The following is a 19,634-nucleotide window of genomic DNA, read 5'->3' on the forward strand; positions in this document are numbered from 1 at the left end:
GTCTCCCCATCCCACAAATGTTATTTAGGACCTGGTCCAAAGCTCACTGAAGTCAGTGAGAGTCTGTCTATTAACTTCCGTAGGATTTGGAGCAGGCCCCTGGTTAGTAAGCCCAAGTACTCTGGGTGATATATGGGCTTCATTCTACTATTGCATAGATCTCAGGGTGCCACCAAGCATACAGAGCCTTCCAGAAGCACGCTGAGCGCCCTTTGGAGAGTCACACTGTCCAAATCCCATCCGGTTGCAGAGATCTGCCTGTAGAGCAGAGGGCATCCCCTGTTGAGAGGCAGAAGAGCACATGGCTCTACAGCACAGCATGGAGTGGGATTCTGTATGGGATCATCTCTCCCGCTGGCTGAGGCTAGGACGTCATAGGCTGGCCAGCCTTCAGACATGTCCCTTTCTCCAGGAGGGCTGTCTCTGTTTAGTGCCATGAAGCTTGTGGAACAGCTGGGTCCCTGCCTGGTCCTTGTCTGCATGATGACACACACACTTGCAGCTGGTATGCACAGGGTAATGGGGTATCTTCTGCATCCACCCGCCGCCTCCTGGATCTCTTGTCCACAAGGGGTGTGGTGCCATGCCGTGATCTCTCCAGTCACCATGCCTCTTCTGCCCTCTGTGCACTCCTGTGGTGTGGCATGTGAATGGACTGCTTCTGCTACATGGCAGCCATGTGGGTAGCTCTCCAAACATGGCCAACTGAGGATCCGCATGTAATCTGTGCAGTGGTGCTACCCATGGTACCACAGGCCTATGTGTGTTACTGTATTTGTGCCACTGCTGATCCATCTGCTGATCGCTTTTCCTTAGGATAACTTGAATGGGAAGATCCATTAGCAACAAAGAAATAGGGCCAGATCCTTAACAGGTGTCAACTGGCACAGCTCCATTGAAGTCAGTGACGTTACAGTGACTTATCTCAGCCAAGGATCTGACCCAGAATGGATTTTACAAATTATCCATATGGAGTTTATGCTTCCTCAAATCACGTAACTTAAGCCTGGTGAAACTGGAGAACTTTTTAAAAAAGCAATTATACTCATTAAGGAATGATTTCCCTGGCACATACAGTAACTGATACTTGGGTTACAGCTCTATTGTGACTTTAGATTATTTTAACACTTTAGAAAACAAGGGGGCCAAATTTCACTGAACTGTTATATTTCACTATGATCCTGCTAGAAACATTGCTTAAAGAAGGCATACTAAGTTATACCTAAATGAATTTCTATTTCCATAGGTTTTTCTCCACCAGCATAAAATTAGCTAGATTGCTTAGTTGCCTTTTTCTGGAGTTCCATTGTCATTATTAAGCCAAGAGAAATGCAACTCTAGAACTGAAATGTTTTCTCGCAGATCTGTTAAGAAGACAGATGATAATCGCTAAGGTCACAAACAGTTGCTAGGTTGTCCTTTTAAAATGCATGTGCAAGCTGCATATCTCCTTTGTTTCTAAACTGTGGTTCATAAATAATTAGATTTATACCAATCTTAATAGCCTTGTATATTTTATGCAAGAATTATATGCTTAAAAATCCACATAATTACTCACCCATCAGCTTTGGTGGCATTATGGATCTGCAAAAAGACAGTACTTTTATATTTGCTCTCCTTAGGCTTTAGCATGCATTCGATGACTGGCAGGCCTGAGAAAACACCGCCTTTTCACTTTTAACATTTTAGCTACTCAGAGTTGTAGAGTAAATTAAACTGTAAGTCTATTCACTTTATTCTGTAGTTCTTATAAGAATATTACCTGGCAACCTACAGCATCCACCATGAAATATTTGATAGATTTATGTTGTAATGTGTCACAGCATGTAAATAATGTAACTTCTCTGCAATAAAGCACATTTATATGAAAATCTGTTTCTGGTTCTTTTATGTTGTATTGTAAAGTGATCACTAATTCAGACTGAACTGTTTTCTGATCTAGTTTGTAAAATAACATTACAAGTGAGTCTTCCAACACATTAAAGGTACGCATTAATCTTATGATGATAATACCTTTATTCTTGTATGTTGAATTTAATGTTCATTCTCTTCAGATAACCACAGCAGAATTAGGCACACTAATAATGTGAAATAGTCATGATTATTTCTAGAGCTGGTTGGAATATGGAAAAAAATGTGCGTGTGTGTGCAGGGGGGATTTCAAAATTTGTGCTGCTTTTTTGAAATCCTGACAGTTTTTTTGATCACCAGAAAATTTTGATGAGATCTATAGGTGGCCGCATTGGTCACTGACCAAAATTTTTTTAAAGATTCATTTTCATCAACATTTTGGGGATCTTTTTCTGTCAAAAATTGAATTTTAGATGAAAAGTTTCAAAAAATTCAAAATTTTGAAGCTTTTGAACATATTTATTTCAATGTGGCATGTGATTTGGTTCAGTGTTATGATGAAATATAATTCGTGCTTTGCACAACATTAATGAGTGTGTCATATTTAAGTCATGGGATTTTTCCGCTCTGTTAAACACTGGTGAGGTCTCAGGCGGAGTATTGTATCCAGTTTTGGGTGCCACCCTTTAAGAAGAATGTGGACAAAATAGAGAGTCCAGAGGAGAGCAACCAAAATGATAAAAGGTTTAGAAAGCATGACCTTTGAGGAAAGGTTAAAAAACTGGGTATGTTTAGTCTTGAGAAAAGAATAGTGGACCTGATAATAACAGTCTTCAAATATGTCAAGGGCTGTTATAAAGAGGATGCTGATCAATTGTTCTCCATATCCACTTAATGTAAGACAAGAAGTAATGGACTTAATCCGCAGCAAGGGAGATTTAGGTTAGATATTCAGAAAATCTTTTTACCTATAAGGACAGTTAAGCACTGGAATAGATTAACAAGGGTTATTGTAGAATCCCTGTCATTGGAAGGTTTTAAGAACAGGCAGACAAACACCTATCAGCCCTGATCTAGGTATACATGGTCCTTCCTCAGTGCAAGGGGCTGGACTATGAGACCTCTTGAGGTCCCTTCCAGCCCTACTTTTCTTGGGTTCTGTGTTACTCTTTGTCATATATTTTTCTTCCTAAAGAGGCAATACGGTTGACAGTTGTTTGGAGCTCATTTGGAGCTAATTTAGTCAGAGATTGGCTCCAGGAATATTAGGAGTATAACAAAAGTATGTCTAGAGTGTATTCTTTAACTTGGTTTATTTTACAGCCCTTTGTAGGGCTACGATGCTCAATCTTACGTTCCTTTAATATTAAAAAAATTGAACATTATTTTTTTTCATTTATGCTATTGATTTTTTTTAGTTAGAGGTTTGTTTTTGTAAGGGTCATTGATGATCTACAAACAATTTGCATGCTTTACACTTCATACCAAATTATTAAAATCTACATTCCAAGATGGATGATTGGTCCTAATTTTCCACTGGATTCCAAAGATGTAAAAAAGTACCATGCACCAAATATTAAAGCTGTGTGCTCTAACAAGGATAGGAAGGGTACATATTGGTGGTTCTTTGTAACATTGTAGACAAATTTCTAGTAGTAAAATGAGAAGTGTAAACCCTGCAGATGGGAGATTCACTCAATAGCAGCTAGTATCTCTGCCTCGTGCTTCTCAGGTGCAGGTACTTGCATATCAAACTAGCACTGTCCATGGGGGGAGGGAACAGCAATTGTTGGAAAGTTTCCACCACTTTTGTACATGGGTTAGTGTCTACCTTTATCATCTGCATGGCCTAAAATGTGTGGAATCATTATGGCTTCGTTGCTGTGGACTGTAACAGTCATAGGGACAATTTCAAAGAAAGAGTGGATATTGCTAAATTAATGATGAATTTGAGGAAACCCATCATTCTAAAGCCTGATCAGTACAAGTCTTATAGTGCAAGTCAATCCATTATTTGTCTTTCAGATCTATACATGTAAGTTGGCTCTGCTAGTTCGGGGGTTCCCAAATTTTCTCCATCCTGGACCACACAGCTAGCCATGGTTTCTTTTCATAACCACTATCCCACAATACTTTGCAGTGACATTCCACAATCCTTGGTGGTCACAGGAAGGAACTGTAGCTGGTTTCATATGGGTGGTGGGCTTAGGAGGATGCTGAATGGGTGACTAATGTTTTGGGTGCTGGCTTGATGTTATTGGCGGTGGTTGCTGCTAGGTGCAATAATAGGCGTCGGGGTGGTAGAGGTGTTGTCTGGAGGTCTGGGTCGATTGGGTGCTATCAATGAAAAATATGTTATGATACATTTCACTGAGAAAAAAAATCATATAACCATGTCTACATTGTTACATGAAAGAGGATTGGAGACACAGGATTCCAAAAAAACCTGTGTCATTCGAACAGTCATTGAGAGATAAGTTATATTAACCTATGGGAAAATCTCACCATTACTGAAAAGGGTACCCATGCTAGTGGTATTCAGACATGGTGCCCCCTTATGAGACATATGGAAAATAAACAATTTATTTAAAAAAAAAAAAAAAAGGAAACTTGGCTAACTTTTCTCTTTACTTATATGTTTTTCCTTCTCTTTTGTTAATAGCAATTTTATTGTCTTCATATTTTTATGTCACAGGACATCCTCCTGTAATATTTTGGTATGTAACTCAACATCTTCAGTGTAAGTCATAGTTCATTCAAAATATTTTTAAATGCACTTGAAGTACAAAGGCAATAGATGCACAATTTATAGAGTAAGTGATGAAAACCACAGATTTGAAAATACTATTTTAAAAATTGATATACATGTTAAACTGAATTTGTATTCTGCTGACTTTAATGTGAACTTGCATTTTCATCAGCAATGTCCTTCAAAAATACAATAAATATGAACTGCAAAGAAAACACTACGTTCATTACTGTCTAAATAGCATCTAGACTCATAGTTGATTCCAATATTTATAATTAATTATAGATGGCCATGGTGAAGTGCACAACCTTTCCACTCAGTTACTCATCTACAGTTAAACAGAAATTAAGAAAATATGTTATGATTAAAAACATGAGGCGTAAGGAGATTTTTTTTATATCTGACGTGTTATCCATCGGGGTGAGCATGTACCTGTGAAACATTTTAAATACAAGTCAAGTTGTTATGTGCTTTGGTGTTTACTGTGATAATATTTGTCAGATGTATTGTTCTGTTAGAATTTTCACTGTTATATTTAGTTCTATGGGAATTCCATTATAATTCAGTATACAGGATGGAAAAGTAGGTGTTAATCAATCAGATAACAAGATTAAAAGCTGTTTTATCTTTTTCAGTCATGAACCGGTTATGGGGATGATGTAAAAAATGCTAACATCCCTGACTGCTGGATTTATTATTATTATTATTTTATGTATTAATTACTATTAATAATAATGATAATAATAGCTATGTTAATTTAGCTATATAAGAGTTTAGTATTATTATTATTTATTATTATAGTAGTGCCTAAGGGGCCATATTGTGCTAGGCACTGTACAAACACAGAGTAGCAGACAGTCAATTCATTACTGTTCTATGCCAGAAAGCACCCATATTTTGTATTACCATTATAGTAATATTTAGTTACATTTCTGGTTCTTAAAATTCCATTTTGGGTACTTACTGTTCATTCTCCAACTTACATCCCTTGCAGTTTCAACTGGATATTGTATATGTCTTCACTTCTTGCCCTAAGCGCCACTATTGCTCTGCTGTTAAACAGCTTCTGCATCCTAGCCTAAAGCGGGCTGCATTTCAGTGGAGCATGAGGCGATTGCATGTGTGAATGTGTAGATTTGAAAAGTGTGTATGTGTTTGGCTAGGCCTACATGTAAAGTCTGTGTCTGCATAGTTATGCTAGTATAGTCCCCTAATGTAGACACACTGTACACTGAGCGGAGGAGGTTTTCTGCCAGTATAATACCACCTCCTTGAACTATGTTAGCTATGATGACAGAAGCATTCTTCTATTGGCATACCTGCATCTACACTGGGGATTTTGTTGGCAAAACTCTGTCACTAGCTGGGGAGATTTGTTCATAGCTAAGCAGGTATAAGTTGTAAGTGTAGACAAGGCTTGTGTGTGTGTTTAGGATCCCATGTTGGCAGTATTCGTAGTAGGTTGCAAAAGGGAAATGTAGAATTCCAATCGGTCACTAAGGCAAGTTTCAACAAAAAATTGTGACTGTATTTTAAATCATAATTCGCCTTAGAGTTCACACTTTTCCTTAATTGTCTCCTGTCTCTTCTTTCACTGGTAAAAGGAAACACATTCAGGATAATTAAAAAAAAAAAAGTGTGGGAGGGGGGCAGTAGTAGCAAAGTAGATATTATGTCTTGCCATAGGTACATTATTAACAGCTTGATAGTTAGATAGAATAGAAATTAAGTCTTTTCAAAGGGGCCTAAGGGAATTAGGTGCCCAAACCCATTTAGTTCCAATGGCTCCTTTGAAAATCCCAACCTAAAAGTCTAGATTATTGTTCTTTTTGTGGGACAAAGCTTTGTATTGATTTTCTGTTTTGATACAAAGGTCTGTAGTGTTTGACATACATTATATAAGACAAATCAAACCTTTTGCTTTAAACAAACCTTATGCATTATTTCCCTGCATACTACATATAGGACACAGGATTATGAATGTTTTTAGGGAAAAAAAAAACCTGAGAGAATCCATGCCCTGGTAAACAAACAATTTGGATAAAGGTGCTGGATTCCATGCCAAATGGTTCTTTGCTTGAGAACTCATTTCCAATGAGAAATAGAATTGTATTTATTTGGAATTGTATTAACCCCTTCAATCAGAGACAATCATTGTTCAGACCACCCAAAACAGCATTAATAATGCCAAAGAGGTGGTGATGATTTTTCACCAGGATCTGGATTGAAACCAAATCATCATTTTATTTCGGGCACTAAATAATTGTCCTGTGATAATGTGTTTTGGTCACTGTCAATCTGATTCATGTGCATGCCAGTGACCTTGGGTGGGAACCATAAAGGGATTTTGGTGTTTCAATGCTGCACATCACAGAACCTAGGACAACACTGTGATTCACAAAGCCAAGTTAGGTGCCTAGGCTTCCTGTACAATGAATGGGGACAGATTGGCATCTAAGAATGTGACCCACAAAAACCAGCATGCTGGGCAGGGAGTCATCTAAGCCAGCCAAGAGAAAATGCCAAGGAGAAGGATGTGTGCTAAGCCCCGCCCCTCTCTTGGAGTTAGGTGCCTTGCTCTTCTGAGTGATCCATGGTGATGGTGCCACCCATCTTCTAACTTTTAGCCCAGTGGTTACTGCATTCACCAGGGATGTGAGAGTCCCAGGTTCAATTCCCCTCTCTCCGCTGGGGGGAAAGATTTGGACAGGGGTCTCCTCCTTCTTCGGAAGGCGCTCCAAACACTGAGCTATGGGATGTTCTGATGGGGGGCTCCCTCAATCTCTCCTGTTGAAGCTGTTCCACTGTGGATAAATAGTGAAAAAGCAATTGAAGAAGGGGGACTGGACCCGGGATCTCCCACCTCCACGTGGATGCCTTGACCAATGGACTACAGAGTCAGCACCAGTCTCACGCTCATGGGGAATTTAGTGGATCACAGAAGCGCCAGAACTTGGAATTAGGCACCTAATCAAAGAATTAAGCACCTAACTACCTTAGTGGATCCCACTCCTAGGACTTTGCTATAAGTAGTGCCATTGGCCAACATTTCTTCAGAAAAGAAACACACATTTCAGAACCTGAGGAAATGTCCCTTGCTCCTTTGTCCTTCCATTCCAGCCCTGCCTTACAGCTGGTTCTTATCAGGGGCTGCCCGATTTAGCTCTCGCTCAGGTAGTACAAAGGGCTTGGCATTTTAGTAAAATGTCACAGTGGCTCTTTTCTCTCCTGCTCATGCTTGGTTCTGCTTTTATTTCAATTGTAGGCTGGCAGCATTATACAAAAACTAAAGCTTTCTGCAAACATTTCTCCTTGCTGCTAAAGCCTCCCTGCTCCCTTGGAGTCACTTTTTTGAACTCAACCACACAGTACACAGCAACATTATGCTCCTAACCTCCTCCCGTCACTCTGTTTGTACCTTTTAAAAATCCACTTACCATCACAATGCAACACTTCCTAGTGATAAGCCACCCCCTACCCTGAAAAATCAATAAAACATTGAGGGCCAGATTCTGATGCCTTACTCATTTGGAGCAGTACTTTATTCCATTTGGAGTTCTACTGATTTTGATTGTGGAGCCCTCACATGCACTTATTCTGTAGTCCCATTGGTTTAATGCAGTGAGAGTAATACACCTGTCATATGAGGGAGTGCAACCTCTGGGGAGGAGTGGTCAGCAGTTAAGGTACTACTCTGGGGCTTTGGAGACTCAGGTTTAATTCCCAGCTCTCCTAGACACTGCCTCTGTTTGTGACCTCTGTAAAGTCACTTACAGCAGATATTAAATGGCAGTTAGGCACTTAAATAGGAATTAGGCACCTTAGTGCTTTAGAAAATCTCACAAGACACCTATCTGCATCCTTTTAAAATCTGCACCTATCTCTCTGTGCCTCAGTCCCCTATCTGCAAAATGGGGATCCTCACAAGTGTGTGGTGAGGAGAGATGCAATAAAGATGCTCAGATGGCATAAAAGAGTATACTGTCCCTCACCTTTTATACTAGCTTGGAGTTAATTCCTCTAACATCCCAGTTGGTGAAAGTAAAATACATAGTAAATCAAAGAGGATTGTGAAATATGTGACTGGGAATTTGGAACTTTGGTTCAGATGGATTCCTATGTGCTATGAGTGGTTGACCCTATACTATACTTTAAAGGAAATAAAAGCTGTGCAAATCATCAGTTAACCTGACCTCTTTCCATATTATAGTCTGTATGGTCTCCCCAGTTGTTTAAATATGTGAAATAAAAGCCCTGCAATTTTTAAACTGAGTGACCTCAGAAGGACTCTGGGTGTTCTTTTGACTGCTTTTACATTTTGCCTATTACATAATGCCATGCCACTGTACACATTAGGAGAAAGTGAAAATCCTTATAGTACTCCAAATACCACACAAATGTCATTGGGATCCTCTTTACATTTGTGGCATTTGTCAGCTGCAATTTCATAAATCTATTTAATTTTACCAGTTTTCATTTCTGTTTAATTCCATGGAGGTAGTTAAATGCAAATAAAACATATCGAAACCTGCTTCTTTTTAAATCCCTAACTGAAAATCTGGGCTAGGCAAACAGTGAGCTGAGTGTGCTCAGAGAATATATAAGCAGTGGCACAAAGTACAGGTAAGAAATCTATCATTGGAATCAAGATTATTTATGCTTAATGTCATCTTCATAGTTTGCATCCAAAATGAACTCAGGGTTTGCTTGGAATGAGGCTCCTCGACACATCTCTCACAATTTCCTGATTCATCCTTCTTCCATTCTTGCTTGGTGCCCTTCAAGGATCTGACCTCGGTCCCTTTCTTTTCTCTTTCAACCAATGACCTGGCTGATCTCAGCTGCTCTCACAGCCACAGTTACAATCTCTGCACTGATGGCTCCCTAACCTACTACGCTACTCTATTAAAACCCATTCCAGCAGTTCTCTCTCTGATATCATCTCTTGGATGTCCAACTACCAACTCCAGCTCGACATGCTTAAAACAAAACCCCTTAGGTGGCATTTTCCAAAGCGCCAAACTGACTTCCGAGCACAAGTCCCATTGAAAGTAAAATGGCCTTGTTCTCCAAAGTCAGTTAGGGGCTTTTGAAAATACTATCCCTATTCTCCCTTCTTCCATAGATGCCTACGCCCTTTCTCATTTCCTTTTCTTTCCTGGATTCACCACTCCACTATCCTTCCATCCATTCAGACTGGCAACCTTGATGTTATATTTTCCTCCCCTCTCTCCATTAACCCTCCCGTTCATGCTGTTGTTAATCCTGCTGGTTCTTCCACTACCACAGCTCCAAAATCCATACTAACATCTCCATCCCCACAGCTGAACATCTGAACCTCACCTTGACTACTGAAACATCATACTTTCCTGCCTGTTGGCCTCTTACATTGTACCCCTCCAGTCTCGGACCTCCCAATACTCCTGGGTATCATGAGACTGTCCTGCTTTAATTCCCCCCCCCCAAAAAAAATTCCTCCCACCCCCCCCAAAAAAAAACAAACAAACAAACCCTGTCCCAGAGAAGATTTCTTGCATTCAGGGCCTGCTGGGAAGGGGCAGTTTTCCCCATCCCTCTGCCCCCATTTGCGAGGACCCTTTGAATGAGTAGCATTGCAACAAGGTGCATGGGTTCACAGTGCCACTCAGGTTTGGCCCATTCACCCCACCATCTCCATTTGCGGAGGGGTTGAAAGAAAATAATTGTTTGCTTGACCACAGTTACTCCATTTTGTTGTTTTTAGTGTTCTGCTTTCTGTTGAAATCACCCTTCCGCTCCTTTTCAATATGTTTATGGTGCTTATCCCTGCCAAGGTCAGAGAGAAAGATTAACAGAAGAAACGAGGAGTTAGTTATAATTTAGTTTTTGTTTTTTGCAGTCTTGAGACATAGTCTAGACAATGTTGATAGATAAGTTGAAACCTTTTGCCCTTATTTTTATGTTATGCATATGTTTATAGTTAGAAGAAGTATAAAGTGTAATGTTAACAGTAATAACAATAATAATTTGAGTGTACCAATAAGCATTAAGAATTTATGCATATATAATTTCTTTGTTTGTGTTTGTATAAATATGCAAGACAGCATGCCTTCGGGGTCTCACACTGACCACTTGTTGGGAAGTGTCCGACCTCTGCAGAAATAAAACTTGGAGACTGCCCAACTACCTGCGTGGATCTCTTTTCCTGGTGCAGGGCAAACGAACCTCATTTGGATATTTTTCCAACAATTCTGGTGTCAGAAGTGGGATTGCCTTGCAAACCGACCCTGAGTTCCTGCGCCAGCCAACGCCCCAGCCGGCAATAGGGTGAGTTCACCCAGAGGGCTTTTGGACGGGGTTTGGAACTCGAGGGAAGGCTGTAAAGCAGTTGAGACCCTTTGTAGTCTCGCAGTCTCCAAGGGATTCAGGTACCTGTATGTTTTGTGTTGTGTTTGTCTGGTTTTCTTAGGAGATTCCGAAACGGGCACTGTCCTTGACAGTGGCCACGCGCTGGGCCTAAGGGCTATTAAGCGCAGAAGTTCTGGGTGGCACAATGTTTTTTGTGCATGGAATCTCCTCAGCTTTTCTATCTGTTTTGTTTAGGACCAATTATTGGGTCCCTCTCTGGTCTCTCTGGATACTGGGCACACAGGCTGACCTATCTGCAGGCAGTCCAGCTGGTTCGAGGCAAGTCCTCTAAGGCCAGAAATGCTGTGTGGCAGACTTTGTTTTCCTTTTCCCGCAAAGAGACCATAGCTTATTCTATTCTGTCACTTTGTTTTTGCAAAATCCTCCGGAGGTGTGTTTTTTTAAAAGAGATAAGCGCATCCCCAATTGTTCTGTGCACAGGTCGTCCACGAGGTATGAACGGGAGAAATAAGTGCTAGTTTAAGTACTAGGATAAGGGCTCGGATCAGGTTCACTGACCTGTCCTTAAGAGGACAAAAGCCGAGGCTGTGTTGACACAGAGAGTGTGTGGGTGTGTGTGTGTGGAGTGATAGTGGTGGACGGGAAATGGGGCTCGGAGGAAGTAAAAAAATCCCCGAGGACAGTCCCTTAGGGACGGTGTTAGCAGCATGGGCTGCGGGTAATTTACCGGTACTAAAAGATATGAAGAAAACTCGAGTCCTAAAACTAAATACAGAATGGCAGAAATATTATTACAAGGATGCCCAAATTTGGCCCACCTATGGTACCTTTGATTATTGCAAGCTACAACAACTAAGACATAAGCTAGAAGAAAAAGCCCCGAGGCAGATGGATTATTGGTATTGCTGGGCACATCTCTCTACTGGAGCTTGCCCTGTAACGACAATGCCTGCAGTGAAGGGGGAAACTCTACCCCCTTATATTCCAAGCTCTTTGTTATTGAAAAGCCGACAGGAGGAACCACCTGAGCCTTTGTATCCCCTTTTACCCCCTAATGCCCCCCTACCAGCTATAGTTCAACTAACTCCGGCCTCACAAGATAGCAGACCTGCCGCAGGAGGGACAGCCACTCCCTCCCTTCTTGTTTCCGCTCCGCTTCAGGCAGAGGAGTGTAGAGACTTAGGCAAGGAAAGCGGCCGTGGGAGAAAGCGAGATTTAGATAAGGACAACAGCAGCTGCAGCAGTATCAGTGAACATGAAACAGGGGGGGAAGAGAAGGCTGGGAGGAAAAAACGAAGCAGTAGAAGGTATGGTGACTCCCCTCCCCTGCCAAGCCCCGGCTATATCCGCACAGAATGCAAGTTCAGGGCTGAGAAATCTGGAGAGCACACCACCACCACCTCCACCGTTGCCCCATTGCGCCTGCAATATATACCCGATGGGCACACACAGCGCTCGCTGAGGGTACACACCCCTTTTTCCCCTGGGGATCTGATTATTTGGCAAAAAACCACCCCTCCTTTCGGCAAGACCCTGTTACAGTTATCAGAAAATTCCGGACTATTGTCCTAACACATAATCCGTCATATGTGTTTAAAGGACGAAAGGTAAAGGAACAATTGAAAGAAGGGAAGAGAAAACAGGATGAGCTCAAGCTGTTAGCTGTGAACATGCAAAATGCAATGTTGACCCAGAGAGGGAGAGGAGGACATTTTTTTTGAGGCAGAGGCAGAGCAAGAGGAAGAGCGGGGGGGCAAGCTGCAAATACAAGAGAAACACCAGTATGTTTTTGGTGCAAGCTGCCAGGACATTTTAAGCGAGATTGTCCAACTCGCCTAGCTTCGGAAGCTAATGCCTATGCCTATGCCATGCCAGCTCCATACAGCTCATCATACCAGCAAGGGGTACCCCCACCTCCCTCTGGCGGGCAGCCAATTATGCCTGACCAGGGATACTCTTATTCACAATGACGTTTAAAGGAAAGCCTCGAGCTCCAGGATGCTGAAAGTGCATGTGATAATAATTTGTGTTGTTTAAATATACCTGTGTGTTATAAAAAGGGGGGAGAACCATATGTAACCATAACTGTGGGGAATGTAAATTATGAATGTTTAATTGATACAGGGGTAACAAAGTCAGTTCTGGTGGTAGATGCAAATGTAGCAGGGTACAAACTTGATGGGAATGAAGCTATAGTGGGGGTGGGGGGGGGGAACAGTTATGCAAGTTCCTAAGACTGCGCCAGCATTAGTTACTGTGCGACCTTTAATTGTGGAACATCAGTTTTTGTTGACCGATTCCTCTCCAGTTAATTGGTTGGGGAGGGATTTGCTGTGTAAACTGAAGGCCACTTTGCATTGTGATTCCTCTGGTGCTGTGAAATTAGATATGCCCCTAGACGAGTTGGAGAATTTTGTGATGGTATGTAGTGCTGGAGACAGGAAACTAACTTTGCCTAAAGAATTACAGAGCCTGCCTGATTCCCTGTGGGGATGGAATACTACTGATGTTGGACTCCTTCGATCAGCACTGCCAGTAACTATACAGGTAAAACCTGAACCCCCACCTGCTGTGGCTCAGTACCCAATTTCTAGAGAGGCAGAGAAGGGCTTGGAGCCCTTAATTGATGCTTACCTGGAACAAGGAATTTTAAGGCCTTGTATTTCATCTTGTAACACTCCGATTTTTCCAGTTAAAAAACCTAAGCTAGATGATCAAGGAAATCCTGTGTACAGATTTGTTCAGGACTTAAGAGCAATAAATGCCTATGTCATTCCACGACATGCAGTCGTGCCCAATCCTGCCACCATCGTGACTGCTGTCCCTGTCGAGTCATGTTGTTATTTTGCAGACCCTGGATTCCTGCTTTTGGGGAACTTGTGAGTTAACTAAAGCCTCTGTCCCAGAGCTTCTTGAAGAGACTGCTGAGCTGAAATTAAGTAAAGCTCCAGCCTTGGGACTCCCTGATTACCGAAAGCCATTCCAGCTGTTTGTGCACGAACGAGGGGGGGTGGCCTCTGGAATCCTAACCCAGAGTTTCGGCTCCAGGAGACAACCGGTAGCTTATTACTCTGCCCAGCTAGATCCAATAGCCAAAGGAGCTGTGGGTTGTTTAAGAGCTGTTGCAGCCACGGCTGAGATGATTACCAAGAGTAAAGATCTTGTGTTGGGCTATCCTTTGACTGTATTTGTGCCTCATGAGGTGGAAGCCCTTATGACACGAGAGAAGACCCAAGCATTCTCCCACCAACGAATTGCCCAGTATGAAGTGATTTTACTGGCAGCAAAAAACATCACCCTTCAAAGGTGTTCCATATTAAATCCAGCGACACTATTACCAGAACCTGACCTGATAGAAGAGCCCCATGATTGCTGCAAGGTAGTAGATGTGGTTGAGCAGCCACGATCAGATTTAACAGATGTACCTCTTTTTAATCCAGATCAGATTTTATTTACAGATGGCTCCTCATTTGTGCGGGAGGGTCACCGATATACCGGAGCAGCAGTGACCTCCCTATTCGTAGGGCTGTGGGCGGAATCACTACCAGCGTCACTCAGCGCCCAGGCAGCAGAGCTAGTAGCACTAGCTAAGGCGTGTGAGTTAAGCAAGGATTTAGCTGTCAATATTTATACTGACTCTAAATATGCCTTTGGTATTGGCCATGCTGTAGGAGCCTTATGGAAGCAGCGAGGGTTTCTCACTTCTACAGGGAGTAAAATTGCTAATGCCAAACAGGTTGAAGACTTGCTGAATGCCATTATGTTACCCAGAGAAATTGCAGTCATGCACTGTGCAGTTCACTCCAATGCTACGGATGACATCAGCCTGTGGAATAGACAAGCCGACTACGCAGCCAAGGAAGCAGCTCTACAGCCACTGCCCCTGAGTGTGTCTGCTCCAGTGTTCGTGCCAGGAGTACAAGAGAAGGAAATATCAAATGCCATAACTGCAGAAGAGAAAGCCCGGTGGGTAAAGCTTTATGAGGCAGTGGAAAAGGAGGGATTATGGTGGACTCCCCAAGGTAAGCCCATTTTATCTTTTGTTAAGACCCATGTGCCAGCAGATTCATAGCCAGGGGCACTATGGGGCGGCAGCCATCGCAGATACCATCCTGCGTACATGGTTTGCTCCTGGAGTCCATCAGGTAGCAAAAAGGGTAACCCAATCCTGCCCCACTTGCCAAGCCTTTAATGCAGTATCCAGGAAAGATTTAAAAGAAGGTGCCCAGCCATGGACAGTTTTACCATTTGAAAACTTGCAATTGGATTTTATTTCCTTGCCAGCCTGTCAAGGTTACAAATATGTGCTGGTGATTGTTGATCAGTTAACCCACTGGGTTGAAGCTACTCCTGCCAGAAGTGCAACTGCAATTTTTTGTTAAAGGAGATCATCCCTAGGTTCGGGCTCCCTCAAATGGTTAACTCTGACCAAGGCAGTCATTTTACTGAAGAAACCCTGAACGAGGTGTATGCAGCTTTTGGAATTACCAGGAAACTACACACCCCATACCATCCACAAAGTTCGGGACAGGTGGAAAGGGTAAACCGGGAAATAAAAACCCTATTGGGAAAACTTTGCCGTGAATCACAATTAAAGTGGCCCCAGGTCCTACCTATTGTTTTGTTTCAATTAAGAAATAGGCCAAGGAAAGATATTGGTCTTAGCCCATATGAAATGTTGTTTGGACATCCCCCTGCAATGGCAAAACAATTTCAGTTTCTCACTAGAACTCTTATGGGAGGGGATTTCCAATTATATGAGTATGTGAAATCCTTGCGTAAGCGTTTTTTACTCTTACAGAAATCAGGAGCTCTACTCCAGCCAGTTTCCCTGGATTGTGAGGTGCACCCTTACCAACCTGGTGACCGCGTGTGGATAAAGATTCCCAGACGTTCCAGTCCCCTAACGCCAGTTTGGGAAGGACCATTCCAGGTGCTGCTAACTACCCATACAGCAGTAAAGATGCAGAAAAGTCCTCCTGGATCCACCATTCCCAAGTGAAGCCAGCAGTATATGATGACAGTACCCCGGCTGTGGTACCACCTTTGAAGTTAACCCGACAGCCAGACTCTAATGCATGGACTATTGTTCCATTTACTGAACCAACCTAGAATGTGTTTATTGAGCTAAAATACTAATGAGTTTTTTTTGTTTTGTTTGTATAATCACTGGGCTTATTATTGACATTTCATTTTTGTGCTGGAAAATAGAGAAAATGGTGAAAGTCCAGGGTTTTGAGACCTTTGCCTCCCCTCTGGTTTTCACCCTTTGTTATTTTTGGCTGATTACAGGGCATGGGAGCTCCACCCCGGACTCCACCCCAGATACCCCTTATCAAACCCGGATCCATCCTTCCCATAACAATTGGTGGGTAGAAATGACTCGTACTGCTTTAAATTCCACTGCGTTTTGTATGACGGGGGGAGATAATGTAGGGTCATCTTTGACCACTTGTTTTATTGGGGTAGCCTGTAATTTTCCCAATATTCATGCCTATACCCAATTAATTGACTACAACAATTCTACCTGGGTAGTGGGAGACCTACCCCGATGGGGATCCACTTTTAAGCCCCAGCCACACTGGACCAATGCCCATTGACTCACCTTTTAGTTACATAATTTAACTCAAGCCTATGACTGTATTTAATTTGTTAATTGTACTAAGAAGTATGTTAATGTGACCACTACTAAAGAATTAGAATGTAGTAGTGTTAGTTATAGTAGCTATTTTACCACTTTCCTTTATTTACCTAAGGGGTGGTTTTTATTTTGTGGTTTAACTGCTTACACTTATGTTCCTGCCAACGCCACTGGGGGTCCCTGTGCTATAGGCAGAGTTACTTCTGCCTTGGCAGTGTTGCCCCCTAACCGTTTCTATCCCTCTCGCCTATGGCGTACCCTGCAGCAGTTGGGTCCTGATTGTAATAATTCAGTTAATTTGCTTTCTAAAGCTAAGGCCATTTCCCTAGCTACATCCTTAGTAAGTATCCCTAGACTTACTGTTATTAATTACAAAAAAGTATCCAAGGTGGCATGTGCCTTAGCAAAGTTTATTAATTTAACCTCCACTTTGATTCAAGCCATGGCTGAGGATTTACAAGACGTTTGCCATGTCACCCTGCAAAATCGGCTTGCAATAGATTATCTTTTGTTACATCATAATCATGGATGCCAAGAATTCCAAGGGATGTGTTGCTTTAATTTATCAGACCATAGTTCATTGATTTAAAAACGTCTAGCTGATCTCCACCATTTAGCAGAAAAAATCAAGCAGTCTGATGGTAAATTTGATTTGTGGGGTTGGTTAACTGCTTGGTTACCAGATATGCAATGGCTTAAGTTTTTGTTTTTTTATAGTGTTTTGTTTGTTGTAATTTGTATTGTTCGATGTTGTTTTTTTAATGCTTAGGTAATTTGCCCTTTGTGTGTTCTGCTTTTACCAAAGTTGTGAAACCCAGTGCCCCTGCCCTGCAAATGTTGACTCAGGTTGACATTGTTGCACTTAAACAAAAAGTAGATCAAGTTTTTTTAGTGAGCCAAACTGGTGATACAGTATGGCTCAAAGGGGGATTGAAAGAAAATAATTGTTTGCTTGACCACAGTTACTCCATTTTGTTGTTTTTAGTGTTCTGCTTTCTGTTGAAATCACCCTTCCGCTCCTTTTCAATATGTTTATGGTGCTTATCCCTGCCAAAGTCAGAGAGAAAGATTAACAGAAGAAACGAGGAGTTAGTTATAATTTAGTTTTTGTTTTTTGCAGTCTTGAGACATAGTCTAGACAATGTTGATAGATAAGTTGAAACCTTTTGCCCTTATTTTTATGTTATGCATATGTTTATAGTTAGAAGAAGTATAAAGTGTAATGTTAACAGTAATAACAATAATAATTTGAGTGTACCAATAAGCATTAAGAATTTATGCATATATAATTTCTTTGTTTGTGTTTGTATAAATATGCAAGACAGCATGCCTTCGGGGTCTCACACTGACCACTTGTTGGGAAGTGTCCGACCTCTGCAGAAATAAAACTTGGAGACTGCCCAACTACCTGCGTGGATCTCTTTTCCTGGTGCAGGGCAAACGAACCTCATTTGGATATTTTTCCAACAGGGTGGATGGTGTCAACTGGATGGGCACTGCATCCTGCTTTAGCCACTTGAAATGTTGGGTGCTGTGCAGTGTGTGCAGCTCATGGCTGCTAAAATCACCTTCCTTGTCTGATGTTCCAAACACATCACACCCACCTAGAGTCTCTTTTATAAGAGCGAGACTTTGCATTAGAAAGTATCAAGAGGCGCAGTCAAGGTTGGAGGCCACATTGTGGTAGACACTGTACAAACATATACATTAGACAATGCTCTCGCTTTCCAGAGCTTACAGTTTAAGCTTATGACAAGACACAACAGATGGACAAAACAAACAAAAGAGGGAGTAGGAAGGATGTGGTAACAATAAAATGAACACATGCATAACGAGCAGAGATCTTCGCTCACTACCTCCCTAACCAGGTTTTCCTCTTAAATATTTAATATAATCAGTCAAGAGCAGATTTTTCCATAGATTTTTGTTAAAAGATCACAATAATTTTGATGGTTCAGGCCAATAAATGGGGGAGGTTTATATCCAGATTGTTTCATGTCCTGAGGGCTGGATAATAACATGATGAAAGGACTGTATGCTTGTAAAACTAATCAGGCTTTTTAATCAAGAGAACAATTTACAGAGATGCTGCAGCTAGCATTCTAACCATGTGTACAAAGACTGACTTCCTGGTGCCTCCTCCAAATGCTTCCCTCCTGCAACCTGTACGCTTTCCTTCAAGTTCCATACAGGTTGCTACATGTGCTAAAAGATGGAAATTATCAAGACATCATGTTATTAAGAGCTTTAGCCCTTATATGCAGAGACAATATCAAGGGTATTGTTTAATACTCTACACACAGGTCAGTGTTGTGATTTTTATCTGCTACAACAACTGAGAAAAATTGACACAAGACAAAGGAAATATTAGAACAGGTGGACCTCATATCACCTGACCACAGTCCAGACAAAATGCCCCACAGTAATTAAAAAATATCTCAGGATAGGAAATTTAGTGAATAGAAAGTGAGCTCATGTGATCAAACCCACAGCAGGCTTCCTGTTAAGTAATGAGGAAAATGACATACCAAAATACATTTTCTGCACCAGTTGGTTCATGTGTGTATTGCTGGAAGGAACACAAAAAAATGAATGACACAGGTTTACTCATTGCATGTCTCATAAAAGAAGGAACATGTCTGTTTCTTTGTTTCCATCCTCTTTGAAATGAAGAAATCTGGGAATAGGATAGGAAAGAGCTGAATCTACAGCAAAGACCCCCCCCAGCCCTTAACACTTCGACATGCAGTAACATCAACAAGACCTACCAAGCAGAGATGATAATTATCTCATGCTTTCTAACAATAGGAGAAGCCTGTGGTGCTGAAATGTAATTATAATACCATCAGGCACTGACCTCAAGTTCCATCTGTTTCCTGAGATTAGTGCTATAGCTATGAACTGTAACTGGGATGCAGATGTCTGAATAACATACTGGTGGCATTATCCAAGTGATCAGGCTGTTGTATCTCTTTTATAAAGGTGATGGTTTACTTATTTATTAAGGGCCTAATCCAAAAACCCATTGAAGATGATGGGAGTCTT

General features: G+C 41.6%; 1 protein-coding gene across 1 annotated transcript; it reads left to right on the top strand.

Moving 5' to 3' along the window:
• The first annotated feature begins 11,593 nt into the window (after nt 1-11,593).
• LOC137162254 (uncharacterized) lies at nt 11,594-17,901 on the top strand. Its single transcript, XM_067561858.1, has 3 exons — nt 11,594-12,412; nt 13,800-14,970; nt 15,750-17,901. Exons 1-3 carry the CDS (start codon nt 11,594-11,596, stop codon nt 15,788-15,790), a joined length of 2,031 nt encoding a protein of 676 aa, XP_067417959.1. The 3' UTR covers nt 15,791-17,901.
• The last annotated feature ends 1,733 nt before the right edge of the window (nt 17,902-19,634 follow it).

The sequence above is a fragment of the Emydura macquarii genome, unplaced genomic scaffold (assembly GCF_026122565.2).
Source record: "Emydura macquarii macquarii isolate MOO-44397 ecotype Brisbane River unplaced genomic scaffold, CSIRO-AGI_Emac_v2 contig_2422, whole genome shotgun sequence".
Lineage (NCBI taxonomy): Eukaryota > Metazoa > Chordata > Testudines > Chelidae > Emydura > Emydura macquarii.